The sequence below is a fragment of the Zootoca vivipara genome, chromosome 6, assembly GCF_965207765.1.
Source record: "Zootoca vivipara chromosome 6, rZooViv2.hap1.1, whole genome shotgun sequence".
Taxonomy (NCBI): Eukaryota; Metazoa; Chordata; class Lepidosauria; order Squamata; family Lacertidae; genus Zootoca; species Zootoca vivipara.
Window position 1 is genome coordinate 17,657,532 of NC_142589.1, and position 23,087 is coordinate 17,680,618.

The 23,087-nt window shown below is 44.1% G+C and overlaps 1 protein-coding gene across 5 annotated transcripts in view; it reads right to left on the bottom strand.

The window, feature by feature from the left end:
• The window catches only part of MORN1 (MORN repeat containing 1), a 255,307-nt gene that overhangs the window by 139,555 nt on the left and 92,665 nt on the right, over window positions 1-23,087 (bottom strand). For all 5 annotated transcript variants that reach the window (XM_088671655.1, XM_088671657.1, XM_088671656.1 and 2 more), the window contains one exon: window positions 10,462-10,538. In XM_088671655.1, the coding sequence (XP_088527781.1) occupies window positions 10,462-10,538 (77 nt within the window). The remainder of the gene's footprint in view (window positions 1-10,461; window positions 10,539-23,087) is intronic.

The following is a 23,087-nucleotide window of genomic DNA, read 5'->3' on the forward strand; positions in this document are numbered from 1 at the left end:
TAACCAGTTTTCCAGCAGTGCCTCAAAACTGCTTCCATTCAGCTCCCCTTTGCACATGCTTTGAGAGACAAGTTTCAATCCACTAACACTGCAGCAAAGTGTGATTCAAGGTCTAGTTGAAAGGAGTGCTGCCTTCTTGGTTTAAATACGAAGGTTTACTAACAAAGGACTTTCAGGAAAGAAATTTGTTTGCCCCATTTATTGGCTGCAAAATGGCTGGAGAATTTCAAAGCGACAGGTATCATTTCAATATAAAAGTGAATAAGGAATAAAAAGTGGTGGTGGTTGGGGAGAATGTTTTGTTGCCCTAGAAACAGCTCAGTTCCTGTTACCGCTCCTTTGTGACCCATTAATCTTCTACATATTTTGGTGCCAGAATATGTAAGAAAGCTCCTACAAACCTGGAATTTCACAGCATGTGGAAAATCCTTTCAATTGGAAAGGGTTACCTCCCTGGCCGATAACTGACAGAGGCGACTGTGTTGCCAGGTCTCCTGAAGGCTATGACTTAGGAGCCCTTCTTTATAAAAGAGATCTCTAGCCTCCCCACTGCAGTACTGTTGCCCTATTTCCAATGTGTTTTCCAAACACATACTCCCATCCTTTAGCAGAAGTTGTTGCTGTTCAGTGTTCCAACCAGCCAATCTGGCCCTTCTCCTGGATACTTTAAGCTTGAAGGACAGGGGTTGGGATCATTAGGCACAGGGGACAAATGTCACACTCCAGGCCTCTCTAATTGGCCCTCAGAACTCTCCACTGTCACATCACTTCTCCACGGACTACACCCCTCACTGGCTGTGTGTCACATCCTCTGTGGGTGTTTTCGCCTGGCTGCAATGTGTCCTTGAACTCTGATAATGCATCTTGCTTGTTCAGATGGAGGAGAGAGACAGGTGTGTCTGTATGAGTGTGTCTCGATAGTAGCCTACTGTAAGAGGAAAATTAAATTAGTTCCTCTACCCACTTTCAGCTCTACACTTCTATGATTCTATGACACAGAGAAGCCTGGAGGGCAGCTTTTGGTTCTCAGGTCAGCTGTTCCTCATATCTAGTCATGGACTGGCTGGATGCAGAGGAATGGTGGGAGGCACCAGCTGGGCAACTCCCAAGAGAAGAAAGGTCAGAGGCAGTGGATTGGTGTTGGGATGACTGAGTGGTCAGAGGAAGAAGATTGGGAGGAGGAGGTGTCGGAAGCTGAAGAGGTAACAGGGCTTAGTGAGCAGCAGGAGGCTGTTGCAGACAGGTGTCCAGAAGCAGAGGTAGAAGCAGAGGCTGGAGAAGAGGGGGGTGGGCAAGAGGCAGATATCAGACAAGGTGCTGAAGAAGCCACGGTGTCCTCCCCTCCTGCTGCAACCAGCTCCCCCCCCCCATGCCCTGGTCTTCCAGAACCCCAAGTGGTATGAAGAGGGAAGAGCAAAGACAAACAAGGCAAAGAAGTCTCAAGTTGCTTGAGAAGGACACTGGGCAGGAGGAGACTTAGAGACCTGTGGGGAGGCAAGGTCCTTCAGTCCTCGCAACTGCCTCATTGGCGCAAGACCTACTGAGATGAGTTACTCTGTTTGCTAAGCCTGAGCTGTTTTGTTCCTTTGAATAGTTAACTTCACTGACACCTTGTGAGTTTTTACTGCCCTGCTCCCAACTCCCACCATGACATCCCGCCCTGCACTACTGGGTGGTGGCCTGATCCAATATGGACCACAACAGCAGAACCAACACCATATAAATATATGAGTTTTAAAAAATTAAGAACTGTGTTGCTGAATGCATGTTTGGGTTAAAGGTAGGTCCCTGGTCTGAAAAGGTTTAAGACTACTGCTCTAAGCTACGCTAGCTCTCAGAACAGCTTTTTTTAAATGTTAAGAGATTACATAATGTTAATATACCACTCTGTTAATGCTATGTTATTCACATGACAGCATTGTTCATTTGGTCTCCAGCAGCCTATATAGGCCATTCTGTTGAAGTCACACTAGGATGAAAACTGCCAGGTGCTTTGTCAAATAAAGCTTACAGGACTCAGAAAGTGCTGCCAGCAGCTGGGGGGGGGGGGAGGAACGATAACCCTGGCGATATCAATGGCTGTTCTGCTGAGGGCTGTCAAAGCATTTTACAAATGGCTTAAAGTACGGGGCGAAGCAGAGCTCAAATAGGGCTTCCTCTGGTGTGAAATGCAACATTACAGAAGGTTCTCTGGCCTGGCAGTAAAGAATACTGCACACAATCTGTATTACATGGGGATTAAAAGGAAGGAATATGTTATTCCAAGAGCTGGACGGAGGCCAGGACACCTGGGCTAGGAGCCCCTTAACTCGGAGGGAAAATATGCAATGAGATTTTGTCTTATTTTAGATGAGAGTTAACACCTCTGCAACTGTAGCAACAGTCAGAAATGCAGGAACAGGGCAAGGGACTGTGCTGTCCAAGACAGGACGGTGGCTCTGTTGCAGTCCCTCATTCGCTTTGTGATGGTGGTAGCACTGCTGTCCTCCTTCTCCCCCTCCCTCTGCTGCCCCTCATTCCTCCTCCATCATACTTAAAAACAACAACAACAACCTTTTGCTCTATGCTCTGGTAACCTCTTGGTTAGATTACTGCAATATGTTATATGTGGGGCTGCTTTTGAAGATGGTTCAGAAACTACAGCTGGTGCAAAATTCAGCTGCCAGATTGCTCTCCATGGTTTGAGCATATAGCATCAATCCCGGCCCAGCTGCACTGGCTGCCAATCAGTTTCTGGACCCAATGCAAAGTGCTGGTTTTGTACCGTAAAGCCTTTAATAGTTCAATGCATCAAGAATTGCCTCTCCCAATATGTACTGCCCCGAACCCTGCAATCATCATCTGAAGCCTTTCTTCGTGTGCCTCCTCCGCAAGAGGTCTGGAGAGCAGTAACACAAGAACGGGCCTTTTCTGTGGTGGCTCCCCATCTGTGAAATGCCTGCCCCATAGAGGATTACGTGGTGCCATCATTATACATCTTAAGATACCAAGCAAAAATATTCATTTATAGCCAGGCCTTTGACTAATTAAAGCATCTATGGCCTTTCAAACTGTCTGTGTGTGTGTGTGTGTGTGTGTGTGTGTGTGTGTGTGTTAATTTTCTTTGTTTGTTGCTATGCTATGTATTTTTGTGTTTTTATTTTGTAAACCACCCTGTGATCCTTGGATGAAGAGTGGTATAGAAGTTTAATAAATAAATGAATATTAATAAAAATATGCACATATTATATTTTGTTTTATAATGCCTGTTGTAGAGGCATTTTGGACTGTTCCAGAGTTTGCATCTCCATACTGAGGGGGTGGAGTAAAATTAGCACTGCCCCATCTAAAGAGGGTTTATTACAGAGTGAGCGCTTGGGATTGTATCCAATGTCATGCAATTCATGGACATGACTCTTAATGGTCCCCCATGGCTTGGATCCACCAGGAGCCTTCCTGTGTTCAGTATTGTGGGCTCAATTTTACGGAACTCCCTTCCAGTTGAAGTCAGGCAGTCCCCTCCCTGTTCAACTTCCAGCGCCTACTGGAGCATTTTAATAGAAGTCTTATTGTTATAGTTTTGTTAACCTTTACTTTAACCTTTACCTTTTCTGTGTTGTATTTTTTTTTGCACACCACTTAAGAGACTATTGTAGTTAAGCAGTATATAAATTGTTTAAGCAAACTTAAACCAATTTATTTCAATGGGTCTACCCTAAGTAGGACTTAACTGGATGCAGTCCTTTATGGCTACAGTCTGCTGCCTATTGAAGTCAATGCACTTCCATTGAGTTTTACTGGAACTGGGTCACATTGATGAGAATCTATCTGCAGAAACACAGTCAGGTGTATGGAAGGTTTTTGGCACTTTTTCTCTCTGTTTAATTCCTAACTGCAATGCAATTATTACTTCAGTAAACATTTCTGATTGTCTAATTACTATAAATGTTCAAGCTTTTAGAACCGAAGCTAACAGGCTTAACAAGAACATCATGAAAAAGAATAGCGCAATGCTGAAATCCATGTAAACGTTAGTGTCAAAGCCTTCATGGCCCTCCATCTCTTGTGTAGTAAGACTAGAAGGGGCAGGTGAATCTTTCAATTTCAATTTGTCTAAGTTTCTCATTTTTCCAGTTTTAAGTTCAGCTCTTCACATTTCTGCATCAATTTGAGAATTTCTATTTTTAAGTCATCCTGAAAATTCACCAGCATTCTAGTGCAAATTTCCCTTATATACAGCTTTGTTTGCTATATTTCATCTTGATATGCAAGAAGGTTTCCCTGATACTATGTATTTTTGCTAAAGTACCGGTAGGTACTTTTATGTCTGCTTTCCCGTACTATATACATATTTGTGCACATTATGCGGTTTGAGAACTGCGTCACAAAATTCAGAGAAGCACAAATTTCCAACGATACCTGTGTTTTCAGTTCAATAATAATAATAATAATAATAATAATAAACAAAAATAAAAATATGCACCCCACCCCCGAGACCATTCCATTATAACTATCCAGCCTCCCAAAATTCTAACACCTCTTGCGATGGTTTGACTCCTTTCTGTTAACAGTACAAATTATACAAATACCTTCCATATCTCCTGAAAAACATTTCTCCTGCATATTCCCTGATTTACCTTAATAGCACATTAATTTATCATTAATAGCTATATCCCACACCTCTTTATACCATTCTTCCTTTTTATATTCACCTTGCCCCTTCCACTTCCTAGCGATAATAGCTCGTGCAGTTGTCAATTTGCACCCCATCATAAATTGATAACAACGCTACCTCTGGACTTTCAGTCAACTTTAACTCTGTGATTTCTGTTATCTCCTTAAACATCCTTTGCCAAAAAGTTTGCATGTATTCTCCCATATTTCCCCCTAGCTTTGACTATTTATCTGCCCTGTTGTCTCCTTCCCCCCACCTCTTTTAACTGATCTTGTTGATCCTCAGTTTCTACTACTACTATTTTATAAACTTCACTGCTTTCCCTTTTTATAACTGTATTTTTTCTTTAACTCCTTTTTATTATCATTTTTTCAAATTTTGTATATTCTTTGCATTTATTTCCCCTTAAACACGTCTTTGTCCATTGCATCAGATGTATACTGTTAAACCAAGTTATTTTACTTCCTGTTAGAGCTTCTCTTATTTGTTATTTGCTTCTCATTTTCTCTGCTCATTCCTTTATTTTAAGTATTTTCTTCTTTCGCTTCTTTTTTCAATTTCCTTTTAAAAATTTACTGGGAAATCTTCTATCATCACTGTCACAGAGGAGGCGTTGCGACTACTCTAGAGTAACGACTCTCCAGACCGTTGCCTTTTCATGCTTTTATTGTGTGCAGGCTATTTACAGTGCTAGAGCTGTACAGGATACATGTTCTTAGTCTGACCCAGAACCCTGGAATGGCGCTTCCTGCGTTTTCTTCCAACATAAGAGTCTGGGCACCCCAAATCTCCTTCCGCGTTTCCTCCTGCGTAATTCCGGAACCGGAGGGAAAAAGGGTCTCCTTTCCATGTTTTCCTTCTCCCCCCTTTCCCCCGCTCTCTCTTCCTCGCTCACGTGCAACAGAGGCTCTGCTATCCTGCCAGAGCCCTGTCTCCTACTTCCTCCTTCCCCACTGGACTCTTCCCCCTCCCCGCTAGCTCCGCTGCTGGTGGAAGAACTGCTCCTCAAGATGGGAGGGGGCTCTCTGTACTGTTTCCCCCTCACAATCACCAACAGAGTTAGTGGGGAATTTACTGGTTTATTTTTCCTTTATCTTTCGCCTATATCTCAACGATGTTCCTTAATAAGGGATTTTGTTCACGTATATTTTTGGGGAAATGCAGATTGATAGGTTTGCATTAAAAATCTGAACTGAATTTCTCTCCCATCCCGAGAGAGAGAAATTGTATGTTGCTGCCACAGGGTTAATCATCAACAATGTTGTTTTTCCATCAGAGATTCTTTCTTTCTTTCTTTTGCCATGGTATGAATTGGAAAAAACAGAGAAGTGAGCTCAGGAATTCATCCCCCCCCCCCGATTCCTATGTTAAAGGAGCTATGAGATCATTCCTGATTGTATTAAAAGATTGCTTCCACATATCCATTTGAACAATCCATTATTTCCCCCTTAATTACTTACATGCACAGATCTACTCTGATATTTTCTTTTGTTGGCCACCTTCCTGATGCCCATAAATAGTCTCAAAAAATGCCTACTCAGAACTAACAATATGTAAGCTGAGGGGGCCTCAGAGGTTTCTCAGGTCTTATCCCTCCAGAATTCCTTGCTGTGAGCAAGAGGCACCCCACATTAAGCACCTACAATATAACAAACCGGGTTGGAAGTGGTTTAATTGCCAGTGCTTCTGCTAAGGAACAGTACTTATAGAAAGGTATTGAGAAGTATGTGTGGGTAGCTTTAAATTTGCAGACATGTCCTCAGTGGTTCCCCTGCCCCCTCAATCTTTTGTTGGCCTTGTGGGGGAGGGAAATCCATTTGCTCATGCTGTTCAATCGCCAACGAGCACACAGTACCTGAAGGGAACCACCTAAGATTCTGCCAAATAGAAGATGTCGATCACAATGAGTATAACATTTGAGAAGCAAGTTTGGGCATTCAGCTTATATGGAAGACATTCCTCAGAACTAAGAGGGGGGGGCACCAGGCCAGATGGTTTCATTCCCTACAATCTAAACTTGTGTGGAGCTGGCAGGCAATAGATGTAGCCCATGAAAACCATATGAGGCAGTGTGGTGTAATGGTTAGAGTATCAGACTAATATATGGGAGACCAAGGTTCACATCCTCACTCGATTGTGAGGCTCACTGAGTGACCTTCTCAGCCTCTCGAATGGTTGTTATGGGGATTAAATGAGAAGAGGGGAACCATGTTTCCCACCTCCTAGCTCCTTCGGGGGGGTTGTGGGATACAAATGCAGTAAATAAATTTCCTTGCCACTGCTGCATATTCATTAAGCCCTTGGCTTGGTCTCAACCACCACCAAAACCTCATCTCGAAGATGCGGTAGTGGAAGGAGCCATATGCAAGCTCCTCTGAAACATTTATGGGTAACCGTGATACATAAGTGAAAAAGAAACTCATGGTCATTCCATAAAAGAGCTTAAGAAATTGTGAACTGGCATCTGGGCAGATAGCCCCTTCATTCATTATCCTAAGATGTTGCACATACTATTTGCTAAGAGAAAGGGGGGGGGGAATCTACATTTTGTGCCAAGAAACAAAAGAGGTGAATTCTGTGACCTGAAAAATTATGTGACCTGGAGTGTGTATGTTTGCATACAATTTGCATAGTTTATTTAGCTTCTGCTAATCACAGGGTTTGCAGGCTTGCTCGCAAGGAATTGTATGTGAATTGAACCTATGCCTCTTGACTGATGGAGAACCAGTTCATCCCTCTTTTAGGCTTCTGATATTTCACCAGGCATAGCCTACCCATCTTTGCAGGTATAAAAGGCTAGAAAGATATTGTTGTTGTTAATTATGATACTCTCCTCCTCTTTCTTTTTCAATGACAACTGAGGATTTTGGATGGGGTGGCGGGGGCTCTGATTCTGATAGAGTTCCATTGCACAAGCATGGAATAAGTGACTCCAGGCAGGATCACTATTAACTCTGCTGAGAAGCCATTGACATCAGGCTCCTCCCTCTATTACCTGCCACCCAGAAGCAATCATTACATCGATTTAGCAGAAACAGCAAAGGAAAGCAGGGCTTTCCTTCAGCTGAGAGACTAGCAATTTTCGGGCTCCTCCTTTCATTGAATTGTTTCCCATTACAACTCCTGATACAAGAATTTTGCTGTTAAGAACTATTACCATTGCCATTCCTCCTCCCTCCCCATTATTTTTTCTTTCTGTGTCACGTCTTCCAGATTGTAAGCCTAAAGACAGGGGTTGTAATACTGACCCTTGTAAGATACTTTGGGAGCATTTTGTGTGTGTGTGTGTGTGTGTGTGTGTGTGTGTGTGTGAAGCTTGTGTGTGTGTTTCTCTCATATTCTCTCATATTCAAATGAATACTCAGTGATCTAAATAAAAATAAAATGAATGAATGAAAAACAGGATAATCCCCTTGGCCCAAATAAGAATACAAGGAGAACTTGCATCAGATTAAGGGTCCCTCTGCCCCAGCCTCCTCTTCTCGGTAACAGCCAGCCCTAATTCTTCTGGAAAGCCCATAATCGGGGAATGAAAGCAGCCCCGCCCCCCCGCACTTGCCAAACACTGCTTGACCCCCAGCAGCTTCAATTCAAAGCCAGACTGCCTCTGTATATGGAGGTTCCATTTAGCTGCCATGGAAAATAGTTATTGATACCTCCACCTTCCATACATTTGCCTAATAACTTTTTGACATTACAGTAACAGTTTGCTGGATCAGATCGAGGCTCCATCTACTCTGGCTTCCTGTTTGCAGCAATGGTTGGCTATGTGGCTTCTGGGAAGTCTAAAAGCAGGGCACGAAGGCAACAGGTGCTATTTAGTGGTTTACTGCCTCAGAACATGGGAGGGTTTCATTAAGCTCTCACGATTAAAAGAAATTTCTACCAATCTTCCATGCATGGTCTTTTTCTCTTATATGGCCAAACCTGCTCCAGGAACAAGAGCCGGGATAGAAAGATAATAATAGGAAAAACCCTCCCCACCAGCTCACTTATCATGTGCGTATGTGTGAGCTGTTCCGCCCCACACTTTGAGAAGGTTGCAGTTAGGATTTTGTGTACACAAGCCTTCCTCTCTCTCGCTTCCCCTCCCATCTGTTCCAAAAACAGGCTGACATTTAAAAAACAGGGAGAAAAGAACGTCATGTTGCAGCTATCAATATGGAATCTGGGCTCAGCATCTATATAGGAACCAGCACTCGCAAAAGCAGGACAATATGACTTTTAAAAAACACTTGCCAAGATCAGTGCAAGGGACAAAAAGCAAAGCACTGTATGTCGCAGAAAACATGCTAGAAGAACAAGGCTCCAAATGCATGAACAAGTTTGGGCAGAATCTGTGCAGGATTGACTCTCTTACTCTGATGTGTTGTTCCCCTGCCCCTTGCAAGCAGAATATCATCAGCCAGCCCCAGTACCATTATTGCCTTACTCAGCCACTTGTTACCACAGTAGTATTGCTGGCAGGGCTGCTAACATGATTTTTCTGGGCACCCTGGGGGAGAGAAAAGAATGGCTGAAGGTATTCTAACATTCCCTTTTACTGCTCAGGAAGACTATTCTCACCCAAAATTGTTATACAAAAATCCTGCTGGTTGTTTCTGGCTAATGTTGCTTGCCTGGTTTTCTCTCTACTGACCACAGCTATCACCAGAAATATTTGGTGGCCAAGTGCCCTTTACTTTACAGGTACAGTGCAAGGACACTCTTCTGCCTAGCCTGCTGCCCTTACTAAGCCTCTGAACAGGCTGCTATCTGGCTTCTCATCTACCATCTTCAAAATGTGCTTAATTAGTTAAAAGTTAACGGCATTAACTTTGGTAACCATTTTGCACTTAAAATATGACTTTAGATAATATGTGGAAATTCTACCTGTGGCACTGTGCCCTATAGAATACCTAGGGCAGGCATCCCCAAACTGCGGCCCTCCAGATGTTGTGGCCTACAACTCCCATGATCCCTAGCTAAGAGGACCAGTGGTTAGGGATGATGGGAATTGTAGTCCAAAACATCTGGAGGGCCGAAGTTTGGGGATGCCTGACCTAGGGTAATGACCCAAAAACAGGCATTTTCTGCTATTGCCCCTGTATTGTGCAATGTCCTTCCTTATAAATGCTTTTAGATAAATACTGCAAATCAGGGGCAGTAGTTTACAAGATATGTGGCTGCAATCCTAAATCCACTGATCTGGGAGTAAGCCTCATTGACTGCAATGGGACTTCTCAGTAGACAGGATTAGGACTGCACAGTAGAATAGGAAGCTCAAAGCCGTTTCAGAGGTACCCAATGCCATTTATGTTTGCTTATGAGAACCCAGTCTTGGCTTATAAACCTTGGATATGGAAGCCCTAGGAATTTCCAAATCAAAGTCCACCTTGCAGTTTCTTCTAACTCTTTCCCATACTGCTCGGCTTACTTATTGGTGTTGCAGGCACTGGGAAGTTAAAAGGCTCCCATAACCTTCCTTACAATTGGATCAAACAGGAAAAATAATGTTACAGCTAGCACCCACCAAACAAACAGCAATTCAGAAATGGAGGGAATCACGATTCTTAACAGAGGAGCCTAAATTGTCATGGAATGATGAATGAATCACCTTGCCAAGACACCGAAATAAAGATGCTTTGAAACAAAACCCCTCAGGACCATTCAAGTGCAGAACTGATGAAAACAAGTTTTTTTACCCTTTCAGCATCCTGACCTCTGTGACTTTGCTCCTGAAATTAACTACTTTTTCTTAAGGGGGGGGGCAGTGATTTGCACAAAATATGGAAGAGACGAGAGAGCTTGAGAATGAGAAATTATACCTGGTGGTGCTGCAATGACTTTCTGATGATTACAGCTTGCTCTAGAACCCTTCCATCCTTCAGCTTCCTCTTCAGACCTGCAGAAGATGATGGAGAAAGTGAGGTGATGGTGTCTCAGCTGTGCTGTCAATAGCCAACTGCTTATCAACTGTGCTGCGTCCTGTGGCACATAGGCTTGCCATACGTCCGGAAAATTCAGGACATGCCAAGAAATCGGACGCCTAAAAGGGCGTCTAGGGGTGGGGTGGGGGTGTTGAATTTTTAGAGATGTCAGCAATTTCCAGGGCATATGGCAACCCCTTTCTTTTTCTTTTTTTCTGCACCCGGGTGGCAGTGCAGTAGCGGAGCTAGCTGAGGGAGGGGGGAGGGCGGTCTGCACCGGGCACCACTTTCTTTTGGGATGGTGCAGCATATTATTTACTTACAGTATTTCGCAATATATGCTGCCCATCATGCTTCCATATCCAAGTATGCAGAGGCCTCTGCTTGTCTGCGGGGTCAAGTCCCCAGGTCTGCTGCATGTCCCTGGACTGGAGCGCTGGTCAGTGGGGAGCAGATGGTGAACAGCGAAAGCATGAAGCGCTTGTGCCTCCCTCACAATCCCACCTGTCCAGTCCCAGCATTTGCAGTAATGGCTCTAGCTAGGACTCAGCTGCCACACATCCCGGCAGATGCCATTTGAGGCCTGTCCAGCAGCAGAACCTGTGGTGCAGGATCATGAGCAGTAGCAGGTGAGTAGCCGACTGGCTGTCCTTGGTCTGTAGCTGGCGGAAGCCACCGGGCGTCCCACCCACGCATTCTTCCTCTCTGCTTGCACACAGGCTGGGGTCAGGGACGAGGCAGCCTGGCAGTCAGCCTGATGACCAGCTGATTGTTGGGATTGCACAGCTCAGAGAGTGCTATGCAGAAGGGTTTGCAGGTGTTGTTAATCAGATGTTTGGCAGTGCCCTGAAAACCCTTTTATGAATTTTAAGTAATTAATCTCATAATGTGAAAGAAGAGTGGAAGAGACAGAATGGTTCACCTGACTGATTAATTGGTGTACAGTGTGATAACATAAAAACAGCCTGCTGGATCAGGCCAAAGGGGCCCCATCTAGTCCAGCATCCCATTCTCACATTTGCAGTCAGATGCCTTTATGAGAAGCCCACAAGCAGGACCAGAGCGCAACAGCACTCTCATCTTGTGGTTGCTAGCAACTGGTGTTCAGAAGCATACTGCCTCCAATGGCACAGGTAGAACATAGCTGTTATGGTTAGTAGTCAGTCTGATAACCTTATCCTCCATGAATTTGTGTACTGCTCATTTAAAGCCACCCAGGTTTAACTATGTGCAGTGTAAAGAAGATATTTTGTCTGTCCCAAATCTTCTGAAATTCAACCTCATTGGATGTCCCAGATTTCCAGTGCTATGAGAAAGGGAGAAAAACTTTTCTCGATCCATTTTACTCCCAGGCTAGTGTTTACAGAATAGAAGACTTAGGCTGCAATCCTACAATCACTTACCGGGGAGTAAGTCCCATTCAACCCAATGGGGCTTACATCTGAATAAATTGTACTACAAGTGTTGGTAGCCTACTTAGTAGGAATAATTTATTCTGCTTTTCCTTACTTGATTTTTTAAAAGGGGGTGAAGGTAAAGGGGCAAGGAATAGGCTTTGCTTATATCCCAGAGGACAAGTAAAAGATTCAGAAATCACAGCTTGGAGGGGAAAGAAGATAAATAATTTAGCACTAAGAATAACTGAAGCCTGATAGTTTGCCAGCATTAGAAGAAATAAAAGAGTTTACAAGAATCTGACAATTTTTTTTTATAGAGCCTCTGGAGGGCTGAACAAATAAATAGAGAACAAGAAAAGAGTTCAAAAGTAATGTGCATAAGGAGATTTTGAAGGGAAGGATTAAAATGTGAAAACAATAGCATGCATGAATTCCCTGAGCTAAAAATCTAGCTGCCATGCATTCTTCAATATTATTTATATCTGTCTATCATACTGGTATCCTACCTTTTCTCCAAAGCAAAAATAAAATAAAAATCAACGCTTCAAAGCAGCTGTATGAGGTTTGGCTGATGGAGACATAGTGGCTGGCAGGCGTGACCTGTCCCATCACTGCCTCCACCCCTGGCCAAAGCTTTGCTTACTGAACCCCAGCAGCAGTGACAGGGACAGGCAAGCAGGGCATTGTGGTGGAACCATCCCGCAGAACTCCATCACCCTAATTTAGTCATGGACCTGCTTGTTAACTTCAGTGGGGTCCACTCTGAGAAGGACTAATGCTGGAGGCAAACTTTGGTCTCCTTGCTCCTAAGTCCAACACTATATACCGTATGTACATACACACAAACTATATACAGTACCACCTTTCAGCCCTAAGGACACCCCCCTCCGAAAAGTGGCTTACAACAATTACTATATCTTCACTATTAAAAACAGAGCATTAAAACAAGATTAAACAAATAAAACAAATCCAGAAACAGGATTAATAAAAAATGGGTAAGTAAAATAAAAACTTGGTGGAATGAAAATGTCTTGACAACCCACAAAAAGATATCCAAGTATGGCCCAGGCAGGTGGGATTTCACGGGCTGTGATATTTTTCATAAATCTCATGCGTCCTACCCGCCTCCAAGTTGTGGCTTAGTTCTACATTATTAGTAATTTGGGAGGCAAAGTTATTGTGGAGGGACTTTGTTCATACAGTTGTGCAGGTGTTAGTGACTGTGAACACAACAGGATGGGGTTTCATTATTGTCTCAATAAAGTCTTTGATGGTCCTACTCAATTTGCTCCAGCAAATGGCTGAACTGTCCATGATTTGTGATGTTAAAAGAGAGCTAGAGACAGTAAGTTGCCTAAGGCCATGTGGTGAATTCATACAGAGAAGAGATTTTAACCAGAGACTGGCCAGTCTTTAAACCTATGTTACACTAGCTCTGCACTACATAGAGCAGCTGGAAGTCATGTTTATGTATAATTTTACAGAGATAGGAGAAGACTGATTCTATACCCATGGGAAAATACATAGTTTGTGTTCTAGGCTACAACTTAAGCAACCATGATGTCTGGAGCTGATGGGAGTTGTAGTCCTCAACATCTGGAGGGCACCAGGATGGAGAAGGCTGATGTACATAGAACAAATTACACCAACACATCCAAAGGTGATAATCCTACTCATGCCTATCACACACTGTAGTGAAAAAACTCTTTTTCTAACTAGCTGGAACCTCTTCAGAGAGGAATTTCTCCATTGTCACAAACTGCCTGAAAAAGGAGTGCTGGTTTCCAATGAAAAATACTGTATCTTGTTCCATGTTGATCCAAAAGTCTGCTTGTTTTGCCATTCATTCTGTCTATATTGAATTCTTCAACTTTGGTACAGAGTTAATTTCAAACATAATCTATATTATTTTGAGGTCCATCATGAATGGAATCTCCCAGTTACAATGGATTGGGTAAGAAGTAATGGAGACAGTAGTTCCTGCTCTGTTAGCAGAGCAGACAAACCTGGGCTAGATGGACAAGTGTTCTGACTAAATATAAAGACAGCTTCATATTATATATTCACATGTTAAAGGAGTCAAGATTCCTCAGAGTAGTCATAAGTAGCCAATGTTTATGGAGAATAGGATGGAGAAACTGTGGACCTAGACTCCAATTCCCATCAGTCTCAGCTGGCATGGCCAAAGGTCAGGGATGATGGGAACTGTAATCCAGCAACATCTAGAGGGCCACTGATTCTCCATCCTTGATGCAGAATGCAAAATTAGACAGATCACCGCCTCAATGTTACAGGTAGGAAAGCTGAGGCTAAGAAAATGGTGGCTTGCTTAAGTCTGCCTAGTTAGGTTCATGGCAGCGGTGAAATTTGAAGCAGCAACTTTCTGCTTCATACTCTCAATCCACAGCAGCATGCAAAGCAATTGCAATTCCATGAGTCACTAAGTTCTGCAAGAAAAAGTCACTTGAGTATTTTGCAGAAAACAACAACAAAAGGCAACAGGATGAACAAAATTAAGGGAAGTATATATTTTTATTTATTGTTGCTGTTACAGGATAAGGCAATGACTCATCAAGTCCTTTCTTTGTCAGTGAAGTTTGTAAGTGAAAGTGAATACTCATTTGTAAGTTCTCAACGTATTTACATTTGCCGCATTTTCAAATAGCCAAGGCAAAATGTATTTTTCTCCAAACCCTTATTCAACTCCGGACTTCTTATGTCAAACCTTGGCTTAGTTCAGCGCAGTGAGGGAGAAAAAAAGACTGATGAGCAGCAAAGCAGCTGCAAGCCCCTCTCAGGATTCTGGGTGTTTACATGGTCGAGGTTAACATAGTTTGGCTTTCCATGATGTGTGAACCAAGTCAATATGTTCATATCCATTTCATAATACTTTAAGACAGGTATGAGAAAGTCATGGTCGTCCAGGTGTTATTAGACTACAACTCCCATCATCCATACCCACAGACAATGCTGGCTGGGACTAGTGTAAGTTGTAGCCAAACAACATCTAGAGGGTCACTATCCCTACTTTAGGAACTGCTGGGGGGGTCTCAATTCAAGATTTATGAGTGTTCCTTAGACTGCAGGCCTGTGTTTACCTTAGGATTTATTAAGGGTGCCAGATTTGAGGTGCAAATTGCCCAAACAACAACTGTTTCACAAATCTATGTGTTTGGTACTTTGATCCCCCATTCAGCTCTCTATGACGGTTGTGAGTGCCCTAACAGATTATCCAAACCTGGCACTGACAATGCAAAAGGATTTTTAGGTTCCTGAAGGGCAGTTACCAAACTTTCCTGATGCCTGAGGTAGTGGAAGAGGCTAAAAATATGTGTAGGTAAGTAATTGGAGACTTTTATTCCTGAGGGTGTTGCACAGATGTCCATTCAATATGGCTTAGATTTAGTGAAGTCTACCACAAAACACCTAGTTGACTATCAGTGCTTGGTTGTTCCTTCCAGCATTATAATTCAGTGAACTTTGCCCCACCAACATGAGTCTGCCCTAAACCAGCCCTGAGCTATCACTGGCATACTGTTGGTATCACTGCCTTCCACTCTACCAACTGCCACTGACTTTTGTACCTTCTTATAGCTAAGCATGGTACGCGGGTGGTGCTGTTGTCTAAACCACTGAGCCTAGGGCTTGCTGATCAGAAGGTTGGCAGTTTGAATCCCTGCGACGGGGCGAGCTCCCGTTGCTCGGTCCCTGCCCACCTAACAGTTCGAAAGCATGTCAAAGTGCAAGCAGATTAATAGGTACCCCTCCGGCGGGAAGGTAAACGGTGTTTCCGTGCGCTGCTCTGGTTTCGCCAGAAGCTGCTTAGTCATGCTGGCCACATGACCTGGAAGCTATATGCTGGCTCCTTGGCCAGTAAAGCGAGATGAGTGCTACAACCCCAGAGTCGTCTGCGACTGGACCTAATGGTCAGGGGTCCCTTTACCTTAACCTATAGCTAAGCCACCCAGAAATCAACTTACCAATAGTTTACTACTAGGGCTGGGTACATTCCTAGCTGCTGAATATATTCTGCCTTCTCTTCAGTGTAATGCTGCATTTTTAGTTCCTCCAGATTAATTTTCCTCTAGAAGAGCTTAACCATCCATTAGCATAGATTGCATTTGCAAAGGAGTGGTCCCTTCAAGGCACAGAAGATGGCAGCAGGAATATTAGTTGCCTAAATCATATTTAAACTCTGGATTAATGAAGGACTATTACACCTCTCTCTCTCTTAAACTGCTGGGGGGGGGGAGAGCTTTCAAGAAATGAAACTGCTTTCATTTCGTACATTTGGTCAACTCCTTACCATATACTGTATTCCTTTTCCCATTAGTGAAATAATTGTGAACCCAAGCGTGTAAGACAAGAATGTAGTGATTAAGAGAATGCCGAATGTGTTGGAAGTCCTGGGTTCAAATTTTTATTTTCTTTCTTTCTATTTTATTGCATGTATATCCCACCTTTTTCTCCAATGAGTTCACAGTGGTGTGTATGTTCTCCCCCTCCTCATTTAATCCATGAAGCAAGGGATGGTGATCTATACAGTAAGGGGATCCAGGGGATGAATCAAATGGGTTGACCGATAAACGTTCTGCCCCTGTGGATACCTCTAGTCAGACACCTCTTACTGTGGAGCTGCTTCTGGCACCTACTTCTGGCAGTAAATAGTTTTATCTTTCTGGGGAGGTGATTGAGAATAAGTCAGATGCTGAGCTGCTGCCTACTCTATCTCAGTCTCTATGGACATGGAGAAGACAGGACAAGCAAACTTCACAGGCCCACCCCATTCTCAGAAGTGCCTGTTTCTCTGCACCGTCCCAGGACTCCAGCCACTTCTTTCAAAAGGAAGTTGCAAGGCTGGGTGACATCTGTCTGTCTTGGGGCATAAAGGAGATAATGGAAGAGTGTACCTTAAGCGATGAAGTCAAACCACAGTACCTGCTGTGGATGTAGAGACTAATACATTTTATCCTACCGACAGTGCTATAAAGAAGGCTAGACTGAAAGACGGTGACTAGCCTAAAGTCTCCTACTGAGCTTCGTGACTGAGTAGGGGATTTGAACCCGGGTCTCACTGGTTCTGGTCTAACCACTATACCACACTAGCTCTCAAGATCAAGGTAGGAGAACCTTCATTCTTGTGCACTAGTGTTCCGTCCAAGAAATATAAGCAATAAGGAAGTGAAGTAGTACAGTGCTTCTCTTGCTTCCAAGGCTCTGTTTTCCTCATGAAGGTTCTTCCCCCTTTCTCACTCTACAGCTTTTGTGTTATATAATTATGGCCAGTGGCACACCAGGAAGGGGGTTGCATAGAGGAGGGAATCAGAGCAGCTGCCTCTGAAAGGGTTAACTTCATTCACCACCCATCCCAATCCCTGCCCCCTTGTTCAGCCATTAAGAGACCCCCACACACACTCCATATGCTCTGCTCCATTTATTATTTCTGCATTGCATCAGGGGGGAAGTATTCACACTAAGCCACAGGGATTAAAGACTGAAGCCGTAGGGAAGTCGGATCACATCCTTCATATCCATCTGTTTTCGATTCCAACCCTTCACACCTGCTTTTATTTATTATTCCTTGCTCAGACAAGACAGGGCTCATTTTTCAAATCTTAAAACCTTTTTTTCTTAAGAAAAGTATATAAAGGCAGGAGATACACACACACACACACACACACACACACACACACACACACACACACACACACAATTATTCCTCCTTCCTTCAAACTCCTATGAAAATGACACGCCCAAGGAAAATTTTCTTTTATGACATGGCAGGGTCATGGATGTTGTGGTAGGCCAGAGAAATCTTAAAAGTTGGACAGCTCCTTAAAGCACTTCTTCAGAGTGGGCAAAGTCACTGCAATAAAGCAGAAGGTGCTTCCATTAAGCTTCCATTGCTAAAGGCAGATTATTATGGAAGAGTATTTGCAGGGGTTATGTGTGGGTGTGTTAGCAAACTTTAGGCTGAAATCCTATACTGGGAGTAAGCGACCATGGATTTAATGTGGCTTACTTCTGAGAAAACACACATAGGACATCATTGTTAGGCTGATTTCTATACGAAACTACTTTTGAGAAGACATGTGTAGCACTGCACAGTTAAATGCTTTTCTTTTTCAAAATCCAGCCACAAAATCTCTGGTCACTCCTAGCCCAAGGAAGGCCTGTCTGAATAAAGGCCAGTCTTGCATTCTCTTTCCATCAGGCTTTTTGAATTCATGGAGATCCAAGACTTGAGAATGTTCATTTATGTATTTATGACATTTATATTGCACCTTTCCTGCAAGGAGTTCAAGGTGGCATACACAGAAAGTAGACAAGGCTGAGAAACTGTGTCTGGCCCAAAGTCCCCCAAGTGAACTTAATGGATAAGCAGGGATTTGAGCCCTAGTCTCCCATGCCTTAGTCCAACATGCTGTGCCAGAACTTTCCAACCTGTGTGTCACAACACATTAGTGTGTTGGCTGCAGTGCGTAGGTGTGTTGCGCAAATGCTCCCCGCGCTCCTACCAGGGCTGGAAAAGGGTTAGTTTAACCTCCGGTTTGCTAGTAAAACTGAATTACTGCGTTGCAAAATGATGTATGTTTAAAAAGTGTGTCACCAACATGAAAAATTTGGAAAGCTCTGCTCTAATTCCAGCACAATGGCTCTCATTCAGAATGTCCCTATATAGAACGGGTGCATAAAGATGCTGATCTTATAAATGTTTCCTAATAATCAAAGCTACTTTTCATCTAATGGAAAAAAAACAGCAATGACAGCTTTGGCGATAGTAATACTTAGCATTTCAAGGTTCACAGCAGTCATTAACTTGGTTAAACAAAGGTAAGCCAACTGTTGGTTGGGTTAGGCGTCTCTTAAGAATGACCCTGGGAATGTCACTATGGGCTGGTGTAATGTGCTTCCCAGCAGCAATGCACAGAGGAAAAAGATAGGTTCCTCCAGGGGCCCATCACATACTGGCATTATTTTGCTCAATGTTGTAAGAAAAAAAAGGTGGGAAGACCATCCGGCCACCTTCTCAATATGTAAGTATCACACCCACCTGAAAGAGGGAGCCCATGAAAGTCACAGAAATTATTCCCACACCTTTTGGTGGGGGATGAAGGTCCAGTGAAGGAGGGGAGGGACGCTGTGTGCAGCCCTAGTTGAAAAGCACCCTCTAAACACCCTTTAAATACCCTCTCTCCCACTTTCTCTCCAATTCATCTCAAAAATATTCTACTAAAAATATCCACAACTGGAATCGTAGCTCTGTGGCTGGCTGGAGGCTGGAAGACATGCAGAAAAGCGGCTGCTCCTGCTGCACTACCGCACGCATCAGCTGTTAGGCGGGGAGGCTGAGCAGCCTAAATAAACCCCATTGTGCCTCCAGTCTCTTCTCCGCCCTCACTCTTCAGGATCTGGGCAGGGTCTCCTCGTAAGCCACAACTCTCCAGCTCTCTCCCTGCATACCTGTTATGAATTATATTAATTATTTCGCTGCACTGCACAATGGACATGGTCACACACAAGTCAATTGTGCGCAAGTGGGGGGGGGGTACCTGCAGTATCTTAATCATGTGTTTGGAAGAGATGAAAATGCAATTTTGGCTAGCCAAAACGCAAGGCCACCTGTACCTCATACATCCACTTACAGTATATAACCTAGGAAAAAGTGGAGGGGTACATAATCTGTGGTGGTCTTTCTCACCCTGGCACCCTTCAGGTGTGTTGGTCTTATCAGTCCTGACCACCAGTCAGGCATGCTGGATCAGGTAGAAGTTGTAGTTCAAAACATCTAGAGGGCGCAAATTTGGGGAAGAATGTTCTCTGGGTAAAATTAAATAAACCACTGTGGGAATATTTGTTGGAAGGGCAGTATAAAAATACCTTAAATAACAAATAAGGTAAAATAGTTCAGTGTGGTAACGCTTTGTATGCAGAAGGACCAGATTCAGGCAACAGAATCTTCATTTAAAAGAATTTAAAACTGCTGGAAAAACCACTGGTGAGAAGATGTGTATATGAAAAAGATGTGGGGATTGATCTACAATTTTGTTTCTGAATTCTTTTTAAAATGCCACATATGCCTGGAAAGATGGAAAAGAGAGGAGAAGGATAAGAATCCAGAATCAACAGACAACTAAAAATGCAACTTTTTTTGTATTTTTGTTCAGAAACAAGAACACAGCAGATGGGCATCTGCAAACAACAAGTGCCGCTTATGGGTGAGCAAATGGGGAGATGAATTATTGGCTACTTTTTTGTACACTTCCTCTGTGGCATCTGGTACTGTCCACTAACATTTCTCTTAGTAGCTTTTTTCCTGTGTGTACAAAGTACTTTACAATTTGCTCTTCTGGCACCCTGTTAAGATAGATTAGAAGCAGAAATCTTGCACACTGCACACAACAGCATTACTCCTCCTCATTCATTTCATGGTACCTTTCTTTCCCTTCCTTTCCGTACCTCCATCAAACCACTAACTCACAGAGTCCTGCTCAAGTCCTGTACTGCTCTCAGCTTTGTAAGAAAACGGCTTCAGTCTCCAGCTAGTAAGTCATGGTGCAAAGGAGAGAGGGAGAGGTTGGCAGAATGGAAGAGGCGTATACTCATAGAATCAAAGAACTGTAGGGTTGGAAGGGACTCCAAGGGCCTTGGGGATAAGGTGAGTACTTGCTGAATGGATTGAAAGGGATGAATAAACTGCCCCCCACCCCTGGAGGGAGTGTCACCACTGCAAGTAAGCAGGGAGGAGGCAGGGAGGGAACCCAGATCCAAATCTGCCACCCCTCCCAGAGTGCTGCTTGAGATGACTGCCTCAGAAAGACTCATGATAGTATCAGCCCTGAACCTGTTAGTCTTTACGTATGCCAGAAGACACTCCACAGTTTTGAACAAAATACTATGGCTGAAGTGAACCAATGTTTAGGTAGAGTGGTCCTCTTGGTCTCTATATCTTGCAGATTAACAGTATCTGAAGGGTTGCCATGCAGAAGGATGGGGAAGACTTCTTGTTTGTTGCTCCAGAGGGCAGAACTAGGGGGTGGGGGAAATGGATGGAAACTTCAGGGAAGTGTATTTCAGCTAGAGTTGCATGACAGTGGAACAGATTGCCTTGAGGAGTGGTGAGCTTTCCTTTGCCGGAGGTATTTAAGCAGCAGCTGGATAGCCATCAATCAGGGAGGCTGTGTTTGCATCCCGTACTGAGTAAGTGATTGGGCTATATTATCTCTAAGGTTATTTCTAATCCAAACATTCTATGATAGAGGATGACTGGCAATAAGTCATTTTTCTGCACTACTGTAATGCACTGTATGTGGAGCTGCCCTTGGAGATGGCCTGGCGTCTGAACCTGGGTATCTAAAGTGGCTGCTAAGCTGGTTAGTGGGGTAGCTTGATAGGACTGTGAGTCATTGGTCCTGAAAGTGCTACACTGCTTCCAGTGAGCTACCAGGCCTAATTCAATGTACAGTGGTACCTCGACTTACAAAGGACTCAACAACCGAATTTTTCAACTTACGAATGGGGGTAATGGCCGCGTGCTTATGAATGTCTCGATATCCGAAAAAAACCCGTGGCGGTTTTAGATAGGGATTTTTCGACTTACGAATTTTTAGATAGGGTTGCTTCGACTTATGTTTTTTTCCGTTTCCAATGCATTCCTATGGGAAATCGCGTTTCCAATGGCGTTTTTTGACTTACGAATTTTTCGACTTACAAAGGTGCCTCGGGAACGGATTAAATTCGTAAGCCAAGGCACCACTGTATAAGTACTAACATATCTAATAAGTACTAACATATCGACGGCGAAGGCCCAGCCTCGCAGAGGGGTTGAGAAAAGCGAAGCCGGGCCTTCGCCGTCGCGCTCCTGCGACGTCTCTCCACCTTCGCCGTTGCGCTCCTGGAGGTCGCGCCATCCAGGAGCGCGACAGCGAAGGTGGAGAGACGTCGCAGGAGCACCCCTGCGGGGTGGAGAGAGACGTCGGCACAGGGTCAAGAGAAGCAGCCGACGCTCCAACCAGAGCCAGACGCACCGCGAGCCACCCTGGCCAGTCCTGGTGACTGGTGGTGGCGGCGGCCGCTCTGAGAAGGAGGAAGGTCGCCCGGCCGGCACCGCGGAGCGAGAGGGACGGAGAGCCGTGGGCACCGCCGCCGCGCAGCGAAACAACTCAACAAGCCTCTTGCCGCTTGCCAAGCAGGGGAGAGGCTGTGTCGTGCAGGGGCTGCGGGAGCTGCAGCAGGGGTCTCCACCATGAAGCGGCTCAGGAGTCTCCACCTGCCTCCTCCTCTGCAGCCGCTGTTGCTGCTGCTGCTGGGAGCCCTTTTCTACCCGTGAGGTAAGAACTTCTGAAGGGAACCCCCCCCCTCCGGTTTTCAGCCTCCTTGAATGAGCGCAGCGCAGCGTTTCCCATAGTCAGGAACGGATTAATCCACTTTCCATGACTTTCAATGGGAAAGTTCGCTTCGGTTTATGAACACTTCGGTTTATGAACAGACTTCCGGAACCAATTGTGTTCGTAAACCGAGGTACCACTGTATACCCAAATGGCCTGGGACCCAAGTATTGAAAATAGCCCTTTCTTGGACCTTACTATCAGCAGGTGAGCCTTGGTGATGCCACCACTGTGGTCTGCCTGGTTGGTGTTGACCCATGACAGGGCCTTCACAGTGACAGTTCCCTATTTGTAGAATGCTCTGCAACTGCTTCAGTGGGGCAACTCCTAGAAAGAGTTGCTGAGACCACTAGGCCTGAGCTGTCGTTTGTTTCCACGAATAAAGATTTAACTGCACTGGCCTCAAGTGATTTATTGTTTTTGTTGCTGACCTATGCCTGACTCCAGCCCTTATTCTATTACAACTACTACTACTACTACTACTACTAACAACAACAACAACAATACTCCTGGGTTTGGAAGTGAAGCTGTGTTTGGGTGACTTGCAGCCACATAACTGATAGCAACAGTACTGTAGATTGGAGCTCCGCTTTCCAGAACAGATATTGTTACTGTCACATCTACTGCAACACAATTGCTGAAGATCTAACATAAAATAAATAAATAAATAAATATGTGCATCGTTTTGCAGTAGCATCAAGTATCTATTCAAGTGTTAAAAAAAATAATTGACTCCATC